Source organism: Poecile atricapillus, chromosome Z (assembly GCF_030490865.1).
Source record: "Poecile atricapillus isolate bPoeAtr1 chromosome Z, bPoeAtr1.hap1, whole genome shotgun sequence".
In the NCBI taxonomy this organism is placed as follows: domain Eukaryota; kingdom Metazoa; phylum Chordata; class Aves; order Passeriformes; family Paridae; genus Poecile; species Poecile atricapillus.
The window spans coordinates 43,792,152-43,815,850 of NC_081289.1; the positions used below are offsets into that span (position 1 = coordinate 43,792,152).

General features: G+C 42.8%; 1 protein-coding gene across 1 annotated transcript in view; it reads left to right on the top strand.

Annotated features, from left to right (window-relative positions):
* The first annotated feature begins 13,730 nt into the window (after positions 1-13,730).
* The window catches only part of LOC131592603 (protein phosphatase 1H), a 124,225-nt gene continuing 114,256 nt past the window's right edge, over positions 13,731-23,699 (top strand). The window contains exon 1 of the mRNA XM_058864206.1: positions 13,731-14,280. Within this exon, the coding sequence (XP_058720189.1) occupies positions 14,045-14,280 (236 nt within the window). The 5' untranslated portion in view covers positions 13,731-14,044. The remainder of the gene's footprint in view (positions 14,281-23,699) is intronic.

Here is a 23,699-nt window from a genome sequence, read left to right on the forward strand (position 1 = left end):
GTATACAAACCAAGAGGAAGGATGGGCTGAGCATCAGTCCCATGGGTGGTGAGAAATTGGATTGTGCATCATTTGTTTCTCTTGGCTTTTATTATTCTCTTTTCTTATCTGCTTTTTCATTACTGTTGTTATTAGAATTATTTTATTATATTTTACTTTACTTCAGTTATTAAACTGCTCTTATCTCAACTAATGGATTTTACCTTCTTCTGATTCTCATTCCTGTCCCACCAGGGAAAAGGAAGGAGAGATACGGCTCACTGTATTTGGGCCAGAACTCCCCGGGCTGTACTCTGACCTCTGCTCTTCACCTTTCAAGTTATTTGCAACTCAGCAGGACATGGTTTAGCATTCAGCTGGCTGACTTAGTTTGAAGTCTAAACACAGTTGCAAGAAATGGTTGACACCTTTTGATCTCAAAAGTCTTCTTTGTAATTACAGCTAAGTGGTCTCCTTTCCACTCTGAGGGGATGCAAGTGTATCTATAAGTGTATCCAGGACAGACTCAGTCATCCTGCCCAAACTGGAAACCTCTTCCACTTGAATTCAGGTGTTTTATAGTGTCATATACTATCTAGAAAAGCATGAGGTGTTTTATATTAACTATGTGTCCAGGCACATAAATGCATATGCATAATACAGCTTTTTAGCTTTCCTACAGAGATAATTCTTTCCCTGTAGAGAATAAGCAGAAACCTTGGGGTAGCTTTGTTTTCCCTTACACTACATTAAAACATCACTATTCAGATTGAATTTTAGTGTGAACCACAAGATCATGTTGATGCTTCAGAATGTAAGTGCAGAATTCCCTTTTGGCTTTAATGGCAGTTATGAAAGAAATCAAAAGAACTTGTTCAAATTTAAAATGTGGTAATATGTTACCTTCTAGCTATTTTTAAATTTTTTATTTTATTTTTGCAAAAGGAAAATGCAGTCTGAAGAGATTTACATTTAAAAAATCAAAAGATCCACTGATCTGTAGGAGATTCTCACATTAAGTTTCTCTGTATTATAAAGGCAACAGTTTTCTGCATAGTTTTTGTTGTTGTTGTTGTTGTTGTTATTACGGAATTAATAATTAATCTCTATTTTATTAAGAGTATTCTAAGTTTATGTGCACTCTTTATTATACAAGATATGAGACTACTGTAATAATGGCTTGAAGTGATATGCAGAAACACTGAGAACTTGTTTGGGAAAAGACAGAAGAGGAGGAACACATATGACGCATATAAAAATGTATTGAGCATTGTGCTTCTACAAAAGATAACTGTCTACAAGCCTGAGAAGCACAAGCTGCTGTGATCTCATGTTCTCTTTCACAGAACCCCATGCTGCCTTTGCATCTGGGTGGTGTGGAAGAAAGCAAAGGTCACCCTGGTCCTCAAAAAGTGCAAGAAGAAAGACCTGGGGAACTACTGGCCAGTCAGCCTCACCTCAGTCCCTGGAAAGGTTATGGAGTGCCTCAGTCTGGAGGCCATGTCTACCCACAGGAATGACAAAAAAGGGATCAGGAGCATTCAGCACAGATTCACTCAAGGTAAATCATGCTTGACCAGCCTGATGACCTTCTACAATGAAACAACTCCCTGAATATATGAGGGGAGAGCAGTGAGTATTGTCTGCCTCAACTTCAGCAAGGCTTTTGACAGCACCTTTCACAACATCCTTACAGGCAAACTCAGGAAGTGTGGACTAGATGAGTGGATAGTGAGGTGGATTGAGAACTGGCTGAACAGCAGGTGCCAGGCCTAGTGAGGCCTCATCTGGAGTATTCTGTTCAGTTTTGGGCTCCTTATTACAAGTGAGACATGGAGCTCCTGGAGTGGGTCAAGTGGAAGGCTACAAAGACGACTGAGGGACTGGACCATCTCTCTTCTGAGGACAGGCTGAGGGAACTGGGACTGCTCAGCCTTAAGAAGAGATGACTGAGAGGGGATCTTGCCAATGTCTATCAGTAGATGAAAGGAGGGCGTCAAGATGATGAACCCAGGCTCTTCTAGGTGATACCAAGCAATAGGACAAGAGGCAACAGGCAGAAACTGATGCACCTAGAGTTCCACCTGAATATGAGGAAGAACTTCTTAACTGTGTGAGTGACCATACTCTGGAACAGATTGGCCAGAGAGGTTGTGGAGTCTCCCTGGCTGGAGATACTCAAGAACTGTCTGGATGCAGTCCTGTGCAATGTGCTCTGGGATGACCCCGCCTGAGCATGGAGGCTGGGCCACATGACCCACTGTGATCCCTTCCAACTTTGCCCATTCTGTGATTCTGTGACTTCATTGAAGTAGGTCTGGCTGAGAGTGCTTCAGTTTACCTAGGGAGAAACAATGGGCTTCAGTGCAGGTTGTAACGAGATTCCAAAACTAACACTGGATTTTTCCTCTGGAAACTCTGTTGTGCTAACACCCCCATTATTTCGTTTCACTGTGACCATGATTGTTACCCAAGCTATCAAAACTAAAACCACATGCATGGCAGCTCGCCTTTACTAGTATCATTTGTATAATGATTATTGCCAAAAAAAGGACAGAAAATATGATTATGTGCTAATCCTGACAGTGTTGGTACAATATGGTTATGTGCTTATCTGCCAATGTTGGCACATCACAAATTTTGCATGGGTGAGCAATTCTGGCTCAGTTCATACGTTATCAGTTTATATGATATCAAGTTATCATATAAAAATTAATTAGGCATATTAATTCCTGCAGTAATACTATTATGATTCAGTAAGTTTCTTTTTCTGAATCAGTGCTCAAGATACAACTGATGACGTGTATGTTAGGAAACAACAGAAAAAGATGAGTGTTGAAGGCAGCAATATGAGCCCCTAGTTTTGATGAATTTTAATCACCAGGACTTTTTTTAAAAATTGCTATTTAATCAGAAATTCACAATCAAGTGCTGAACTCCAAATCTAAAATATAGCTATGGGTATCTGGTGGAAACACACCTCTTTTCAAGAGCTGCTAAGCACACAACTTTGCTGAAGCTAAAATGTGGCTGAAGCCAAGTGGAAGAACTTTCTCAAAAACAGGTTTACTTTCTTTGGCAGCTTCAGAAGCAGTTGGAAACAAATTCTAACCCTTTAGTTTCTTATGGCTGTATTTTGCAGAATAACAGCATCAAGGGGTCTTAAATGGCTATGAATTTCCTACATCAAGATCTTCACAACACTAAAATTACAGGAAATGTTGTTTAAATCATTAGCATTTACTAAAACCTAGTAAATCACCCTTTATTCATGAAATCAGTAGTGCCCAAACTTCTTTTTCACCAAGAACTGCGTTCTTTACTGAAACCTTATTATGATACAAATAAGGACATTGTGATATTATGATAATAGTCTAAAATTATAATAATCTGTATTAGTGAATTAATGTCTTTATAATTGCTGGATGCCTTTTCCACTTCAACCCTCCCCATCTTAAAATCTCAACCATTTTCCCATGTGTGGTAGCCTTTATCCCACACAAACCACTTCTCACTGTGTCTTAAGCATCTAATTCCTTCCCCAGGAGAGGCAGAGATTTGTTTCCTGTTTCCATTCTTGGGAGGATTTCTGGTCATTTGCAAGTCTGTGCTCAGGGAAGAAACCCTGCCTTGAGACAAGGCCTTCCACATGAAATTTCTGGGGCATGGTCACTGCTCTGCTTGGGTGAGCCCCCTGCGCACTCATAGAGAGGGACAGCAAGCTGCAGTGCCAAACACCAGTTTCAGTCCCTTGTTAAAAAAAAATACCTGGATGGCTTTAGGACATCGAATAAAATGATAATTGTATGTGTAAGCTACAATCCCGTGACACAAAATCCCTTGTGAGAAGCATATGAGAACAACCCGGAAAACATGGGAAACTTAACAGTGTTGTCACTGTTTTCCTTAAACAAGTTTGTTTACACTGAGGGCATGGCTGGGTTTGACAGAAAGCTGAGGGATCAAACTTCCTTGAGAATCTTCTCTCAAAGAGCTTCATCCTTGAAATCTTGCTACATTAGTGTAGCCGCCAACAGGGTCAGAGAGATGCCTGCTTGCCAGCATTTTAAATGCTTCCTATGCAGTTTATACAAGCCTTTCCAACCAGCTTTGAATTTCAGGCTTCATCAGATTTAATGGAACATTGCGGCTGGGTTTGTGGTGTCAACACTTTTCTTTGGTCTGTTCTTGAGCTGCACTCTCTCTCCCTGCTATCACAACAGGGAACTCTGTCACCCTGATTTTCGGGCCCGCATTTCCCCCTAACTGCGGCTGAAACAGAGGTCTGCCCAGCAGGGTTATTTTGAGCTCTGTCAGGGGAAGTATCTCACCGTGCTCCTCACCAACATAAACCCTTTATTGTTAAATAAATAATGCGTAAATATAGAAAACATATTTGCAGATTTTTCTTAATCATGGATCTTATTAAGGAACTGTAATTTCCTGTTGAATCCTTTTGTAAAATTGCAAATGGAGATCTAATGAAATCCACGGAGGAAATACATTTTTTGTTTGGGATAGCAAAGCCCAGGCACAAAGGACCAAGGGCAAGAGCATAGATGTGACCATGGTTCCTATTTTTTGACTCAAGATGGATTTGTGAGGGCTGGAGCTTCTAAACCCAGGCTGAGCAGCGCCCAGAACTTTCCCATCATGTTCACTGCCAGTCCTACACTCTGCTGGGCAGAAGGCATCAAGCAGCAGCAGGATTCCTTTATTCTTGTTTTCAGGGAGGTCAGAGTCAATTTTCCTGATGCTGGTGACAAATTTTGGACTAGCCATGGGGTACCATGACCGCAGCGCATCCTCAGAGGCTGAAGGATTGTGCCAGCCATGGGCAGTGAGTCCTTGGCACTTCCCTGCTTCAGGCAGTGCTTTAGGAAAAAACTCAAATGGAGAGTAAGGAAGTGTGAAAACATGGGACAAAAGGAACTGCCCCGCAGCACAGTGAGAATTGTTTTCAGAGGCTAAGCTGAAAAACAATTGGCAGCAACCAGAACTAGGTTATGGCATGCTAATTATTTACTCTCATTACCTGAATGTAGGTGCATGTATTCCTCTCAAAAGGAGTTCCAGCCCCATAGAAATAAAGATTTTTTAAAAAATCCTTTAAATTAAAAAGCAAAACACTGTTGATTCAGATGCGCAATCACAAATAATTAATTTTCCAGAAGGTCTGCATGTTTATTCTATGTCAGCTATTTGGTGAAGATCATGATTCTTGCTTTATTGCTTTAAATCTGTTAAAAAGTATCTTTTCTATTGGGTTTCTTAGGTTGTTACAGACAATAGTTGAAAGACCATGACCCACAAAAGCCAGAGGTTAATTTGATTTTCAGATATGTCAGCTGGAGTATGCAGAAGGTCGTGCAGATTGCCTATTGTTGTGGCATTGTGTTTGCTTAGGACATTTCCTGTGGCTGCCTTGGCTGTGGAAGCAGAGATGTTCAGACAGTCCTGTTTGAACTTTTCCCCCATCAGCTCATTCCAGAACTGAACTGACTTCCCCCAGTGCTACATTTTCAGTGCTTAGTGGTTGTTGGTTTTTTTTCTTTTTTGAGAGCATCTGAAGAAGCCTGGTCTCCGTGATCTTGGAAGATCCTTCAAGTTAGCCCGAGTGCTGCATTACAGCACAACTGAAATGAGTCCAGCTCTCAACCAATGAAGCTCCTGAGCGTTGCTATACTCTGGATGGCCCTTACTGGCACATTGTTAATGCTCTCTCATGTCTGTCCCTTGACTGGCAGCACTGTAGTACTGAATTAAGTCCTGGGTTTTCATCACTAAATCAGTCCAAACTGGTAGAAATGAAGCAGATATAATGGTTACATTCTTGTGCCTTTAGGAAGAAGCATGAAGAGAATTATTCCATTATTATTATTACAGTTACTACTGCTACTACTACTACTTTTTTAAAACTCACTCTGCAGGAGATTTTCAAAAGATATAGCTTCTAAACCATTAAAAAAAAAGTAAAAACCAAAGGCAAATCAGTCCCAAAACCCTTCCATAAATAAAATACGGTGAGGAAGTATTAATTTAAATAAAACTGTCATGACCATTAATAAAAGACAACTTTAACTGTTAACTTTAACTGTTTTATAACTCAAGTTATAAAATAAGAGCAGGGGTGAAAAAGAGCCATGTGCTTGTCCAGACTGAAATGCTTTAGGTCCCACACTACTGACACAGGGTTTTACAAAAAAATAAGCAGATACAAGAGACCTTTGAAGGATGCTGTAGAAGAATGGATAAAAGTTATAGTATCTTGTTTCACAACTAAACCAGAAGAGCTTTTTTTTTTATTCTAATACACCTCAGTAAATATTTACATACTCACTTTTACCTCTTCATCAAACTTTTGGAAGTGCTAACAAATTCTAAATCCTCTCGTTGTTGCTGTTGTTTTTCTTGTCTATTGACAAGGTTCCATATATTAGTTGTGCCAGTCTGAATGACAGTAAATTAATATCAGAATGTCATGTATTTGGGAAAGCAGATAATCAGACTGACTGTACAGGGCCACAGACACCTCATGACCAATGCTGGAAAGAACATAAAAAAGGAATGAGAAAAACAGTTCCCATATTACTGCTTACAGAAGATGTGCAGAAATCGAAGAGCTAAATGCAAAAGTAATATAATTTCTTTAACTTTCTCTGCCATCATTCATTCTAGATGCAACTGTGATTTATGAAAACATAACACATCTGGTAAACTCAGCCTGAAGTCTAGGAGCCTGGAGTTTTGACAACTTGCTCAAATATCCTACTTCCTTCTATGGCAAAACTATCTGAGAATGAATACCACATAAGGCACCTGGGATTTCATATGTCCAAGCTGATATTCAAACCTTCAAGTTCTGCCAGAATTGTTAATTTAATTAATGAAAAAAACAAAAAATAATAAAAAAGCACTGCCTAACTCTAAGCATGGTAGTTAAGGCTTGATCATGCTGCCAACAAGACCATAGCTGATAAGCATATGAAAGCCAGTAACTGGCTGGCCTGAACTGCAAGAAAGCTTGTGCAGCAGAAGCCACAGCCCAAATGTAGGGAGAGAATCTTTATTCATGTTCACCATCTGCTCCTAAGCCACCAGCAGCAGACAAGAAGCCCCTCATCCATGCATCCTACTTAATCTTGAGACATCCCCATCTAAGGAGCGTCTGCAGTGAGGGCAGCTGGCAGGTTAAAATTCCCCTCCATGTGGTACATACAAATCACTTCCCTGTGTGTTTAACCCGTGTTTAATCCAGGCACCAGTCAAGACTGTCTTGTGTTCTGAAACATGCTCCTACTCGATCTGAAATGTTGAGGTAGTTGAAATACATGTGCCTGTACTCAGTCAAGCTTTTAGTACTGTCTCCCTCCCTTACAAATGCTTACATGTCCTTTTACCTGCTTATTTTCCTGTTGTCTCTACATTTTAAACTATCTGATTACTTTCAGCTTTTTTTTTGCTGAGACTGTCAGCAAAAGTGTTGCCACTGCTGACATTTTCAAGCATCTCACAACATCGTCAGGGCAAGGTGTCCTTTCACAAGAGCCAGGGCAAAGGAACCCCAGAGAGGATACAATCATCTTGCTCCACCTCCCCCATGAAAAGCTGCCAACAGAAGCACATAAACAAACTAATCCCTATTCCATCCCAGTATTAGCAGATTTAGCGACAGGCATTCAAAAGGCCTAATGGAGGCTCAAAAGGATAATGGAAAGTAAGAAGAGCCTGAAGAAGCAAAATCATAATGACGATGCTTATTGTGAAATTAGAAAATTATTTTCAGGATATTTGCAGATAGATTCTTGTAGAAAAAGTCATTCTGTAGCCTTTGGCAAACATGACACTTGCAGGCTTATGGGCAGCTTATGTTGAAGTATTTATTTATATTTATATAGATTGCAAGAAGTGTTTTGATTTTGTGACATCTTTTGCTATAATTGCTAGTCAATTAAGATCCCTCCTCAGAGCCTTTTTTATGCCTAGGTATGTAAATGAAGGCTGCTTTCATGCAGCTCATAATGTTGCATTTATTAGTCCTCCGCTGTGAGGAGGGATATGAACCCACTTTTCTGGCATGAATACTTTCCCCACTCAGCTGGACAACATACTTTTGAGTAAAGACAGGGCTGTGACTGGCCTTCTCTTCATATCGCCTCCAAAATACTTCTGGGAAGGTGCAGAAAGAGCTGCTTTTGCAGAATGAGCCTGCAAAAGCAGGAGCGGGAGGCTCTGTGGGAAAATGGGGCTCCAGGACCCTAGCCCCTGATTTGTTAAAGCCATCCTGATTCAGTACAACTGTTGTGCTCTGAAAACACCTTCTCAGTTAAGTCCTACTGGTGAGAGAATTTCCAGTTTTTGAATCCCTAAAGGTATAGGGTTTTAGCCATTCAGCATGGCCAAGAACAAAGGTAATTCTCCACATGTATGGAGGTAGGAGTGGGACAGACAACTTCCAGCTCCTGTTCCTGCCTGCCATCCCAGGTCTCCTGATGTGTCCATCCATGCTGCATATTAGCATAAAATCCATGTGTACTACTAATTTCACACTAGTTGAAAAGAGACTTGGTATACTTGCTTGCCCTTCCCATGTTCCCAAACCACAGAGTGCTTCACCAGGTCTCTGATACCTGCAATACTCAGAGGACAACCTGCAGATGAAGAATACCAGGCCATGAAAGCTAAATCCAGCTATAGTCCCTGTAGCCTGACAAAGCAAAAATACTTTTGGGTTTTAGTCACCTTGCAGTTAGGACGGCAGTAGAAAAAGAACATTTTACCCTAAATTTCATATACAAGGGCTTGGCCCTGATAACATTTTGTAGATTTTGACTCTTTGGATAGCATCCTTCATTTGGACTACCCAGCTCATGCTCTGTGGGGGACTGGATTGGAGCACAAAGCCTTGGGACCATCATGCTAATCATGTTCTTACGGAGATACTCTCTCTGAGCTTCAGTTGCAGAAGTCTCTCAAAAGGAAATCCATGTATGAAATTAATATTGACTAGAGGATGGTGCAGTAAATATCAGGCATAGCAGAGGAAATACATCACTTCAAGTATTGCTAACATTCATTTATTTTTAAGCTTAATTGGTGCTTCTGCATGCAAACTGGCAAGAACACCAACAGCTTCCATCTCATCAGCTCTGATAAGCCTGGAAATGCTGGGGGCTGCTGCAAGCAGAGATTGGGTATTGCAGGAAGTAGGATTGATGTCTTAATAAGGGGCATTTTGTCCTCCACATCACTGTGATGCTTCAGGCACTGTGCTTCTGAAGGGCCTTTCTCTAGAGATAAAGAGCTTCCTCATGCTAATTAAAGGTTGCACAGTCCTTTTGAAAAGGTAAGAATAACTTCATTGATCACCACATGACGTGGTAATCCTCCTGAGCAGAATCATATGCAAAAATAAGACTTTCAGTGTTTTTTGTATGGGGAATTAACAGAGAAGTGCAACCAATTCTTCTGTCAAAGCTTTTTTTCCCCCTGCATATACAGCTTCATCCCATAATGTCAGGCACCTATTCTGACGCGCTCTCCAAATTTGTTCAGCAGCTCAGTTCACACCTGTGGATATTGACTACATCTGTGATAACATAACCCAGAAGTTCAAACCTGCAGAAATGGTACATTCATCTTACATCAGACCTACTTCTTCTCTCACCAAGGTCTTTGGGAGCTTTTATTGCCTTTATTCAGAGCATGAAAAGCACAGGAAAAAATTCTTCAAGTAATCAAGCAACATAAGGTACAAACAAGATACAAGCTAATGACAGTTACATTGTTAAAATAAATACCACATTCTTAAGAGAAGCCCCAAGCATTGCCTTATTATGCAAAAGAAACAAAAAAGGGCCTGCACCAGAAATATTTTTTATTGTCAGAAATATTTTAAACACATTGAGTCAACGCACTTTCACTGGATACACTTCCAGCTAATCTACGTAGCATACTTCTCTACTCAAGTACTCACAAGCTAGAACCAGAATCTTTACAGTCAGCTGGATATTTAATTTTGCAAGCTTTTTCTTTATTTAAAGTGAATTTTCTTATAGTTGCCTAAAAAAGTAGCTACAAAGGCAAAAATAAGGCATGAGGAAGTGTAATGAAGCTGCGTCAAAGTATGGTCAGACTGGACATTAGGAAAAGTTCCCACTGAGAGTGTGTTTGATCACTGCAACAGGCTCTCCAGGGAACTGGTCATGGCATCAAACCTATCAGAAGTCAAGAAGCATCTGGACAATGCTCTTAGGCACATGGTTTAGCTTTAGGTTGTACTGCAAGGAGCAGGGAGTTGGACTCCATGATCCCTATGGGTCCTTTCCAATTTGAGATATTCTATGGTTCTATACAAAAATAATACCTACAGAAAAGATAGCCCTAAGAAATTTTTTCTGACTGTATTTGTCTCCTTTCCTCCTGGCTCTGTGGAATAAGTTGATAGCTGGAGGGCAGGACTACAACTCAGAGGGATCTCGGCAGCCTGAAGGAACGAGCTGACAGCTGGGAGTTTAGCAAGAACATGTGCAATGTCCTGCAACTGGCTGGGGAAAACCCATGCAGAGGGCTGACAGTCAAGAAGATATGTTCAGAGGAGAAAGCCTGAGGATCCTGGCAGGCAATAAAGTGAGTGTCAGTCACCAATGTGCCTTTGAAGTGATGGAAGTTAAACACGCATTGGGGTGTATCAGCAATAGTCATGGGAAGTGATCACACCCCTCTGAATGGCACTTATGAGAGGATTGTCCAGTTTGGGGCTCCCCAGCTGACCTACTGGAGGGAGCCCAGCAGTGGGCCACCAAGGTTCTGCAAGAAGATGCTGAGATAAATGGATTTGTTCAGCTTTTAGAAGGCAGGGCTGAGGTGAAGAAACCTTACTTCTGCCTTTGACTACCTAATAAGAGGGTACAGGGAGGAAAGAATCTCAGAGGAATTCTCAAAGGTGAAGGGTAATAAGGAGCAACAGACACAAACTGCAACAGAAACAAACAGATGGCAGGGGAAAAAGAATTAATGAATGGGTGGTTGAATATTGGAACTGGTGCCCAGAGAGGCTGCGGTATCCCCATCCTTGAAAATCTATCCTTGGAAATATTGAAAACTTGACTGGACAAGTTTCTGGAGAATATAACATAACTTTAAAGTTGACCCTGCTTTGAAAAGGAGCTAGAGGACATGATCTTCAGAAGCCATCTCCAATCAGAATTATTTTATGCATAAAAGTTTACTGTGTTCTTTGTGTAAATCTGTTCTCATTATGATTAAAATTATTGAATTTTTTGAATGATGAATATGATTCATGGCAAGGTGGCATAACTCAGATGCTTCAAAGAGCTCATATGAATGTGTTTCTGGCCCACACACAGCTTCACTCCCTGGCATGGTTACCCATTCAGAGAGAAAAGTAGATTTACTCCAATGTCACAAATAAGATAACATGTAAAAAAACCTCCAAACTGTCATATTTCCTTTGCATTAGTCATGGGATTGCAGGAGGACAGAGTCAATTTTCAAACATTTGCATAGAGAATTCATCCTCCAAATTTTACTGGAATTCAATATCCAAGCTTTTAAAGGTCTACCTGCCACTAAGAAAAATGTCTGGCTTGGACCAGGTGGACCACAGGCTGGGAGATACGGGGAACTCATTGAGCCCTGCAGGGACTGATTATTACTTCCTTTGAGAAGTGAGGCTTCACTTCTGACTCACAAATAAACATGATCCTCTTTCCCAAAGAACTGAAATCAAGGCATCTCTCTGTACTTTTCAGTATGAAGAGGCCATATCCCTCCTGTTGTACTGTTGTATCCTTACAGCATTCTTGAAATAAGCATCCATAGAATTTCAAACAGCGCACAGATCTGTTTTGAGTGGTGAGCTACTAAGCTGTCTCCCCATATGTCTCATCTGGGCTTTTCCTTGTCATCTAGCAGAGATAATAATTTAAACTGTAACACATTCCTCCACATTTCTCCTCATGTTTTGTGCAGAATAGTGACTGCAGTATGGGGCCAGAGAACAAACACGGCGTTGTCTCTGAGTTTTAGTCAATTATATTTTTCAATGTCTTTAGGTCCAATAAACTGCAAAGTCTAGTATGTTGGCACAGCTTCTCCGGAAGTTCCATTCATAATCTGTGATGGATACAGGGATACAGATCAACTTCTGCTGCTGTCCCTCTTCTCACACCTCTCTTCTCTGGGTGGGAGGTCCTATAAGCATTAGTGAGGCAAAAGAGTGTTGGAGTACCTGTTAGATGAAAAAAAAGAGGCCATCCAGCAGACAAAAGATAGTATAAAGAGATTATCTTGGGTGGAAGAAACTGGGAATAAACCAAGAGAGGTTTACCGTTCTTCAGAACACTTATAATATCAACCCTGGAAATGACTATACAAGAGATAAGAAAAAATAAACACCTTGTCCTAAAGGAAGTGTATCTGTAATGCTTAATTTGGAGTAGATATATTTCCATTTCTACTTTAGAAGGCACTTAACATGCTCTTAGCATCTCTGTTCTCTAATATACTTTTGGCTCTCTGGACTTTATTAGTAGACAGCTTTATCATAAAAACTGGTGAGTGTCACAATAGGTTTACATTTCTTATGTCTGTATATAAAGAACCTGGAGCAAACACAGGCATTGTTTGAAGTCAGTTCTCAGGTTATTTTTTAATAATCAGAAACTGAGCAAGCTCACAAGACTAATTCTTTAAATCTCTGTAACTGTGTGTTCAGTTTCATGGCAGCCAGTTTCTAGTATGAGCCAGCAAGATGATGGCTGACCATCCCCACTGCATGTATGCCATGTATGATAACTAACCAGCTTTCTCCTGCAAGTTCCAGTGCTGCATTACCATTTCGGAGGTCACTGCCTTTCAGTGAGCCTTACAGCTCTCGAGGGGGTTGCAGAATCACAGGGCTCAGACAAAGTCTTGCTTCAGAGGTCAGACTTCCTATATGCTCCTGCTCCATTCCAACATTTTCTTAAAGCTTGGCACACTAAAATCTGCAACCCTTCCACACATCTGGGTGACCACCACATGGAAGAGACCTCCCAGTTTATTTTTTTTTAATCGTGAAAGAGTATGACATGGTCAAAATTACATAACAAAAGAAGAAGAGGTTAAAACATCTATGTCCGCAAATTTGAGGATTTTTGGCCAGTCCTTTCACTTTTGCTCCATGGCAGCATCCGAAATGTCCTGCGGTGAGCGGAGCAGCCGGGGGCTGCCACTCCCGTCACCGCTGCCCGGCGGACGGGCACGTCCCCGGCCTCCCCCGGCAGGCAGGGGGAAACCACGGCAGGCCGGCAGCAGGGCTTTCGGCCACTGCCCCGGGCTCTTTTTTCTAACAAATGGCTTCCTGGGGAAAATATCCTTGGCGTGTTTGAGCAGGAGAAGGCACGTAAACCCTCCAAGCGGCCGTCTTGCCCCGCAGGATCAGCGGGCTCTGCCGGGGCTGGGACGGCGCTGGCTCAGCCTAGGGGCAGCAGGGACAGCGCACCGCGGGCGGCGATCTCCAGCCCCGGCGATGGAACCCCGAGCGACCCCGAGGGCACGGCCTCCCGGGCGGCTCATCCCGGAGGCGGCGGCGGCACGGCCGCATCGCTGCGGGAGCGGGAGCGGAGCGGAGCGGGGGCGGCCCCGCCGGCCGCAGGCTCCGCCCGCCGCGCACCTGCCGCGGGCCGGCCCCCGGCGCGGGTGGGCGGGCGGGGGCGGCGGCCGCCCGTGCCCGGCGTGTGCCAGGAGCCCGCCGGTGCCGCAGGAGGAGCAGGAAGCGCCCGGGCGAATCCAGCCGCGCTATCACATGACTCAGCAGCCGCTGCCGCCGGGCTGAGTTCACCCAGCGCCGCGCCGGGAGGGGGAAACCTGCAATGAGGCCTCGGCCCCGCGGCTGCCCCTGAGCCCGCCGTCCTCTCGCCCGGCTCCGCGCGGCCCGGCGCCCCCATTGCGGGAGCGCGGCGGGGGCTGCCGGAGCCGCCTCGGCAGCGCTGCCCGCCGGCGCGCCCCGCTCCCCGCCCTGCGCGGCGGCCCCGGCGCTGCCGCCGCCGGCGGGGTTACTATGCTCACACGGGTGAAGTCCGCCGTGGCCAATTTCATGGGCGGCATCATGGCTGGCAGCGCGGGCGCCGACCACGGCAGCGGCGCGGACTTGCCCCTCCGCTTCCCCTACGGGAGACCCGAGTTCCTGGGACTGTCCCCGGACGAGGTGGAGTGCTCCGCCGACCACATCGCCCGCCCCATCCTCATCCTCAGCAAGGACACCCGGCGCCTGCCCTGGACCACGGGCTACGCGGAGTGAGTACGCCGCGGCTCGCAGGTGGAGTGCGGCCGAGCCCGCTGGCCGCGAAAGGCGGCGATGCCGGGGCAGCCCCCGGCGGGTGCCTGCGCTGCCGGAGGCGGGGGGAGCGCAGCCCCGGGCCTGCGCGGGCAGCGGGAGCGGAGGGGGGAAGGTGCCGGGGGAGGGAGCGGCATCCCCGGCGCCGTGTGTCCGGCCCTGGCCGCGGCTCTGTGCCTGGGTGGTTCCCTCCTGGGAGCCCGAAGAGGCAGACGGTCAGTTGCCCTTGAAAGCCCCCGCGGGAGTGGCCGGTGCCCAGATCGGCGAAGGATGGCCAGGGGCAGCGCCGGGCTCCCCTGCCCGTAGTGACGGCTCCGGGGCCAAGGATGGGGTACCCGCCGGTGAACAGCGGTTTAGGTCCTTGACCCTGGAATAGAAAGGGCTTTTGGTAGGAAACACGGTTTGGTTTGTGCCTGTGTAAATGCTTTATGCTACCTGGGAATGGTGAAATGTGTGGGGTTTGGAACACCTTCCTGTGGACCTGACAGCCGTTGTGCTCGCTGGTGATGATGGGTCACATATCTCTCTCTCTCAAAGTGCTTTCTAGTTTGGGGAGATGCTTGAGGACCGCAGGTTCCAAACGGAAAGAAAACAAAATCCGTTGGCTAGCCCCCAAACTGGGCTTTCCAAATGGTTTGTTGCCCTGACTTACTCATATAATGGTATTTACTTTAGAGGGTGTCTGATCAGGACCTGGTTGTAGACTTGGCAGCCAGGCAAAAGGCAGTGCTCCTTTGGATGCATCCAGCTGGCAGTGGGAGTAGCTGCAGAGGCAAGGCATGTCCTTGCACTTGATGCCTTTATCGGTAGGCACATTGTTTTCCTTGAGGATTCTGGGTGCAGGATTCAGTATTTGGTTTCTTTCTGTTACTGCTTCTAAGTCTTGAGCATGTCTGGCTATCCATGTTGCTACCAACTCAGAGATTAATGAAGTTACTAAATTAGCCCTTCCAGACTACAAGTCGTCTCTTCAGATGTACATGAATTCCCAAAAAAACTCCAGCAAAAGCTACAGTGAAGGCTTCACATTGTTAATGACCAATCACTAGCTTTATTTAAAAGGTTGTTACATCATTGGGGATGCTGAAATGGGAGAATTAAAGAGAGATTTTAATGAGAGATTTAAAGCATTTTAAATTGGATTGTTTTCCTCAGATAAATAAAGACTTGAATAGGTTACTGAGTAAATTCCCTATAAACTGTAAATATTTAAAAATAAGCTCTAATTGTTCTGCCACTATATTAGTCCCTTAAAAAGCACTTCTTTACCGAAATAAGTACATGCTGCTATTTTCAGCTCAGGCGAAGTTCTGTGGCTTTCAGCAAGTAACTGTAATTGCAAGTTGGTGACAAAGTGGAAGGGAGGTTCTCTGGCTCCCAGGTGTGTGCATCCCATGACCTTCACCTGACACTGCCAGGGCAGAAAAATGTCGGTGCTGGAGAGTGAAGGTTTCATTGACCCTGTCGATGAAACCAGATGGGAGAGAGCATTTGTAGATAAAGTAAATGACTCTGGTGGTCATGAAAGCAGAACATACCAGGATTGTTTTCATATACTTGTTGCTCTTCCCTCTTGAGCTTTGAGCAGCTTGGTTAATTGGGAGGCATAAAAAAAAGGCACTAGCTTTTTCAGTTCCTGTCGTTATCTATGTGAAAAGAAGTTGCCCTTTTGTTTTTTCTCTGGTGGCTTTTTTGTTGTTGTTTTTGTTAGGTTGGTTGGTTTCGGTTTTTTGTCTCATCCCCTTCCCTTGCAGTTACTGGCTCTGGTGCTGGTGGAGCAGATCTAAGGGAAAGGTGGTACTTGTTAGAGAGAATTAGTGAATGTGTTACTACCCTCTGCCCAGAAGTATGCATATGATGTTCCAAAATTGGGATTCATTCTAACCAGAAGATCTCAAAACTGCAGAGAAGCTAACAGGAAAGCGGTGCCACCAAAATTGCATTGTTTTCCAAAGGCAAAGCATTAAAGAATAACGAAATAGAAGAAAATATGGACAAACTCAGATTTTGACAAATATGACTTTTTTTTTTGTTTGTTTTACTCACGCTGAGCTATTACCAGGCTTTCTGAAAATACTTGCAAAGACTTGCTATATGTGTTGAAACTATGTTTTCCTTTTGAAACAGATTTGAGTTACATAGAAGAAATGGAAAGAGTACCAGGAAGATGAAATTACTAGTATACATATTCTGAAGTTTGTTGGCTTGAGTAAAGCAGGGAATAAAGTACTTCCACGCTATTATTTAGCATTTTGTTAATGTCTGTGTTAAGGAAACTATCAGAACAATGTTTGCCTTTTGTTACAATACAAGTACTTACAAGAATGTTAGGAGGAAGTCTGGTGTCCTCACAAGCAGCTTGTGATGTAACACAAAGGTCAGCTATTTAACTCACATTTTGCTAGTTTGCTTAGGTATGAAGACAGGAGAGAAGACATGACATACCTGTGGTGTGCCAAGGTGCAGCTTCCCTGAGCTATTGCCCTTTCTGTGTTTTCATGTTTTAGCAAATCAGCAAAAGTGATTTCAGCGTTTTGTTGGTTGGGGTGCCTATGGACACAGGGATTTTTACTTCCTGAAGCTAATGAGAGAATTGTTGTAGACTTAGAAGGTGGGGTTTTGGCCCAGAAGGTGTAAGGAGAGTGTGTGCCACCTGCACTGTGTTTGCCCTGATGTTGTGAGCCGTTGCACAGCAGGGTTTGAGTCAGTGGATTTATGTTCCACACCCAGCACTAGCATCTGTCTCACTATCTTTAGGAAGAAATTCTGGCTCTGAGAATAGGTCACCTGGAGGCTGAGTTTCAGGAAATAATTTGTAGTGTTCATGTTCTTTAATTGTAAAACATGTCAGTTTACAGATGATACTGGAGTTCCTTGATGTTGTTGTGTTGACATCCAAGGAGAAGGCATTTTGGGGTTAGACCTGGTTCCCATGCCAGACTGAAGCAGTTTGTATCTACAAAATATGCACTTTTTTAGGGGATTCCTTTTGTTTCTTTGATTCCTGAGGATTAGTATTTCTTACTAAACAATATATTGGCAAAGTAGCTCACCCTGTTGACTATTTCTTTTCCCTAGCATTTGTGTGGTATGGGCCTGTTCATCTGACTTACTCCCCTGGAATAAGCATTTCTCCTCTACTCCACTTTCTTCATCCTTTTGTACTGAACATTTTGTGTAATTGGTATTTTTGCAATATTGCTCATTCATGTAATATATTTTAACTTATTTTTAAAATTACCTACTTAGTTCTATGATATTATGATGTGAAATGTAAACTAGCTTTTATTTTTTATTATTAATGTTCCCTCTTTTAATGGTGTGGTCATTACAAAAAACACACAGGCAGGCAAATTAAACATACTTGGTGCTGAGATAAAATATCAGTGCTTCTTAGCATTTTACTGGGAATCTCATAGGGACCCAGCTCTCCTTAGTCAGTAAGCAGACTAAAAGTTGTCTTCTGAAATGAGTTGTCTTCTGTCCCTGCTGTCTCTTCCTTGCATGGGAGCTCTGAGACCTTGAATTTCATTTCACCTCATACAGGATGGCAAAAGGCCATGTTTCAAAGAGATATTCTTATACCACAGACACTTGTCTAATATTTGTCAAGCTCCATAGGAGAAAAATTAAAATTGTGTCCTACAATCCAGTAAGCTCTTTAATTGTCTTTAAAAGTATCATTATTAGAAATAAACTTTTCATTTTTGAACAAGGGCATAACATAATTTTCTGCATGTGGTTAGCTGGTGTGCATCAGGAATGACCCTGGGAGAGGGTAGTCTGTTAACAAATGTTCTTGTAAGTCTGCCTTTAATCCAGAGGAGTAAGGAGATTTGCTGCTCTCTGAAAAGTTAAGTGATTTATTCAAGTAAGGGAGGGTGGGAGGGATCTGCCTCACACTTTATTTAGTTGTTGCCCTGCCTCTCATCTGCAAGCAGCTGCACTGGATCTCCTCTAGAGCTTTCCATGTCTGAGCCACGAGCTGGTTTTTGAGCTTCTGCATGGATTGTCCTGTTACTGGGAGGGGAATTTCTTCTTTGGTCCCTTCCTGTGCTGTTTTCAGGGTGTTAAGACCTCTTCCCTGCAGCACTGCTGATAAGCAGCCCTAGTGTTCAACTCTGAAAGTAACTGGCAAAGTAAAGGCAGTAGCAGAGAGTATGTAGCATGAAATGACCCAGATTATATTCACTGCATCTAAACTCTACCCAGAACAGTATTTCTCACCTTTTTCTCCTCTATTCTATCTTCTTCCCTCTGTGAAGCTAGAGGATGAACAGGGTGGAGCAGAGCTCTCCTCTCCCAGTTGAATTCCCTTGACTACATATGGCACGATAAAATAAATGCTAAATTTGTAAATGACAAAGAACTAGCCTGCTGCTTATGCTGGTGGTGTTGCAGAGTAACTGCAACTGAGTAGCATTTTGTGGTAGAAAAACAAGCTTAGTCATTTTCCATCCATTTTGAATGTATATTCCTACAGTCTGAATCCAGTACTAAAATATCTATATCTAGCTATCTATATAAAATATATATACTAAACTATACTATAAACTATGTATATAGTTTATATATATTTATAGATATAAACTATATATATACCATAAACTATACAAAACTATATATATAATCTATATACTACATGTATATATATACACTATATATATATATACATACACACACTATATATATATATGTACACACACACAATATGTATATATACTATACAAATTGCTTTTCTAAAGGGTATGAATCCTGGGGATGGGACCATAGCTGATTGCTTTTGTGTCACATGTGTCCCTCTCTTTGCTCTTGCCTTTCTGCCACATCTCTGGAGAACTTCAAAAGGTACTATCAAATAACACTTCAGGGACAGGGGGAAAGATTTGATTGCATGTTGTCTGTGTCCTCATACAAGAGACAATTTGGCTTGCCTTTTAAATTCTAAGTGACACTTCAGATACCTTTGCAGTTCTGAGTTATGTTTTCAGAAACTTGACTTTGCTGGTATGTGTGTTTCTTGGCTTAAAAAGTCAATTTATTAGCCCAGCAGTACCTTTTGTTTGATGAGACAAAGTCCAGGCTGTTTTTCCATAATGTTACATTTCAGATACTGTGGTTTCTCTACTCTGCAGGCCTGCAGTAGAAATTACATTTTCTCTGTGATGTTGGTGGCTACTGACCTGTAATGAATGCAGAGTTGTAGGTGAAGTATGATGACCATGTCCTTCTACAGCATTATTACAGTGGCAAGTTGTTACAGTTCAAAATGAAGCAGGGGAGGGGATAGTTTATAGATTTTATAGGTGTTTTATTTTCCTTCTCAAGGTTCTGGATTTTTTGTAAGGCTGATGCTATTGCATCATGTTTCCTCATGCTATGCTACTTAGTTTGTAGCAAATGAATGTACGTGAGAATTAACTGGGGGTTTTTATTAAAATATTTTCCAACATTTCTGAGTGATCATAAATACTGAAGTAAATTAAGATAACACAGATGCATTCTTCTACCTTGTGCTGTGTAGACCAAAATATTTATTCAAATGCTAAGTATTTTAATAAAGTTATGAAGCAGGTGAAAGCTTAATATATCTGTCAGCTGAGGTGAGGCAAACCACAAAAAATGTTTGTCCTGGGTTGAATATTTTGATGTTGGAGGATAGCATAGGGCATGCAGCTACTGATTGCTTATTCTAATCCCCATTGCTTCTTATTAATAGAAGATAACAACACCACAGTCCTGCTCCTGTGAATTGGAAGTGATAGTCTTTCTAACCCTCCCCTGGGAGCATGACTCATACCCATCGGTAAACACACTTCTTGTGTGTGTTCTGTTTGGTACAAATTTCAGGAGGATGAGACTCGTGGGGAAGGGAATACTTTTTTTTATCTTGTTCTGTTTGGTTGTCAGTTTATGTACGCAGAACTAATGAATTACTTTCCTTTTAAAACTTCTTAAAAAGTTGTTTGCAATTCTCCTTGTCTAGATGAAAATATTTTCTTTTCTCCTTTTTGTAGTTCAGAACATAAGACTGAGTAGTACCTGATGAATGAACTGAAAACTCAAGTCCCATATATGTAGCTTGAGACAACTGAACAGTCTTCCTCTGTATGAATTATTCTTCTATGCATATTATAATGTTAACTTTAATATATATTGTCTGGCTCTTGTTTAAGCCTGGCTTCATATAAAACAGCGTACAGAAACCTCATGATAATTTTAACACCTTCAGAAATCCCTTTACTTGTGTAAGACCTTATGCTATAGCATCTAATATTTATGTAATGCCTCTAATCTGCCAAGTGCATTGCAAATAATAATTTCAGAGTAACCTTGGAGAAAAATGTAAATGTGTAAATGTACTGGTTCTTCCCAGTGAAAAAAATGCAGCAGTGAGGATAAGCTTTGGCAAGAGATTTTATATGAATGTAGAAAATGAATCTCAGGTTTTAGGTTCTGTGTTTTGATGACAGTTATTTTTCCTGCTGTTGTGTACTTGGCTTTTCCTATGTGGTCTCTGATTTCATAGAACTTACAGGGGTAAAAGGAGAAAAATAAAAACAGGATAAAAAACGTAAATCATGCTCAGATATTTTTAATACTATCTAAGTTGCACAAATGTGTTTCCTAATGGGACAAGTATGCAATTCATCCCTCAAAGCTCTCGCCAGTCCCTCAGAGGCTCAAGACTAGTGCTGTCTCACATGTTTCTGAAAGGCTAGCTTGAGTGTGCTTCTAGCTTCTGACAGCAGAGCATGGCTGTGTCCTCCCAGGAAGCCTTCCTGTGTTCCCTCCTGCCTTTGCACTGTCAGCAGATGCTACCTGCAAGCACTCCAGCTTTGTTCATTTGTCTCTGTTGCAGCTGCATCACTCGGGATAGGTGTAATGGGAATGGCTTGGCACAGTTATCACCACGGCATGAAGTGAACCGACAGGGCTGTGCCCCTCGGGGTGAGCTGCTTTGAGCCTGTGAGTGTGAGCAAATGAAACATGTTTGACCTTGAAAGGGAAGCAGTGCTGCAAAGCACAGGTCATTCCTGTGATGGGAGCTGTGTACCACTTGAGAAAGAAATATGGTTTGTGGGTTGAAGGATGGGTTAAGTCAGCTTTGTGAGCTGAATCCCAAATAAGACTTGGAGTGGGGGAGTGCTGTTAATGAGTGCAGGGAGATAATTTAGGCAGAGCAGACATAGCTGCTTTGATGTGGCATGGGGCTGGGGTAGGTGCTATATCTGTGATGGAGCAGCATTTGCAAGGAAGACGGAGGCTCCTGAACTACATCTAACCTGGATCTTCATGCACTTCCCCTTGGGTTTCTGTTCTGACTGAACTTGCTAAAATGCAAGAGGCCCTATTGGACAGCAGCACCATCATATTAACTGTGCCTTTTGTTGTCTCTAATGATTTTTTTTCTTTCTTCAAGAGAAAGAGAAAGATGACTTCAAATTGGTTCCCATTTGGCCAGTCACATTTACTTGGTAGGGTATGTTTGGGATGTCCAGCTGTAACACATGTATTATCCAGAGTGGTTTCCTGATCAGAGGTCAGGTGGACTAGATCAGTTTTAAGTGTTCAGGGCCAAAACAGTGAGCAGAGCTGGTGAGAGAACTCCCAGCTTGTATTGAGCTGCTCTGCCCCTCAGATCTAACTGACATGGGGTGGAAGTTTTATTGCACAGTAATTACAGAGGGTCCAGGAAGTAGGAGATAGCCAGCAGGTCCACTGAAGCCTTTTGGCTTCTTCACCCATATCTCCCTCAGCCAGCAGCACACTTGCTGTCTAGTAGGTGCTGCCAGCTGTACTTGGGGCTATAAATGCCATGGTTACTAAGTGGTTGATTCTGCATGAGCTGTTCAGTAGGTGAAGCTCATAAAATGGCTGGAGGCAGGTGTGATTCCTCTTCCCAATACTGTATGAGGCAAGTGTTTGTCTTAAAAATTGAACATTCTCCAAATAAATACTGTACAGTATTTTGTCAGGGTAAAGTATTTTGCTAGGGTAAAGCCAGCCAAGGGGATCTCTGTGGTTCTTGATCACAATATGATTTAATTCCTGGAATGTGAGTGGGGAAAGGACAAAAATAACACCAAGCTGAGGCAGTCAACATTAGGAAGTGCAGTAGATAGTGCAGGAGAGTAGGTGGTCAATGCATAATTGGGGAATGCCAAAATATGAACCCTGTACATAACTTAGCAATCACACTGATTTAAGAAAGAAACTCAAACAAGAAGAGGTTTTAGGGGGCTGTGGCCAGCAGAGAACTTCCTGGCATGAAGTAGGGTGGCAAATATACAACTTCACTCATTGTTTGGGATCTGTAACCCACACAGTGAGGCTTAAGTGGGAGAGAATCTGCTTCTAGATTCTCTAGGGAGTCTAGAGCTGCTGGAGGTACAGAGGTATGAGCAGTGATGTGTCTGCATAGAACTTCCAGCTTGACTGAAAATCTTGTGTGGCCCAAATGGGGACCTAAATGCACCATCTCCAAGACAAGCAGGAGTTGAATGGGTCTGGTTCCCCCAAGATCGTGTCAGCCACTCCCTCCTCTGGTGTGGGGAGATTTGTCTGTCCATTGCTGTCATTTGTCATAGTGCCAGCTTGTTTTAACTCTGTGAATGATGTCAGACCCTGTAGGCTCTACACTTTTCCCTCTTATGAAAGCAGGTCTGAGGTCCAGGTGGTGACTGTGGCTTCAAGGTGAATAACCATTTCAAATCTCTTTTTTTTCCCCCCTCCCTCTTTCTTCTTTCTAAAGTGCTGCCCTAAGATGTAGTCAATCTTGACTGATTGTTTTGATACTGTTCAGGTTCTTTTGCAGGAAACAATAATGACACTGAAACTGTGATTTGAGACAGCCAGCTTTGCCTGATTTCAGGAAGAAAGGGTGGGGAGGGAAGAGTAGTAGAAGACCATGTGCCATTGTCTTTATGCTTTCCATGATGGTGTTCTGCTACAGTAAGGGGAGAAATACACTGAGCTTTGATTGCATCTGATATCCTACATACTCTGCTCCAGAAATTCTGCAGCACAATGTCCTTGGACTGGCATTAGAGGTCTGTGATATTGTCCCTCTATAGACATTGCTCTGTATTTTCTTCTTTTATTGTATCTGCTAGTCCCACATCTAAGTGCCTTCTGTGCTGTCCTGTCTGTGTATCTACTCCATTGCATAAAGGTGCAGACAAGAGATGAGTTCTTTCCTCCTCTCTGCTCCCCACTGTGAGCCCTTCTGGATTTCCCTGATTTATTTCTATGTCCTTTGTGTCCTGTTATGATAATTTCTGCTTTCCAAACTCCCTGCAAGGAGCAAAAAAGATCCAGCTCCAGCCAAGTTCTGCAGCAGATCACTTTTTTTTTCTCCTGCCAACATTGATTCATT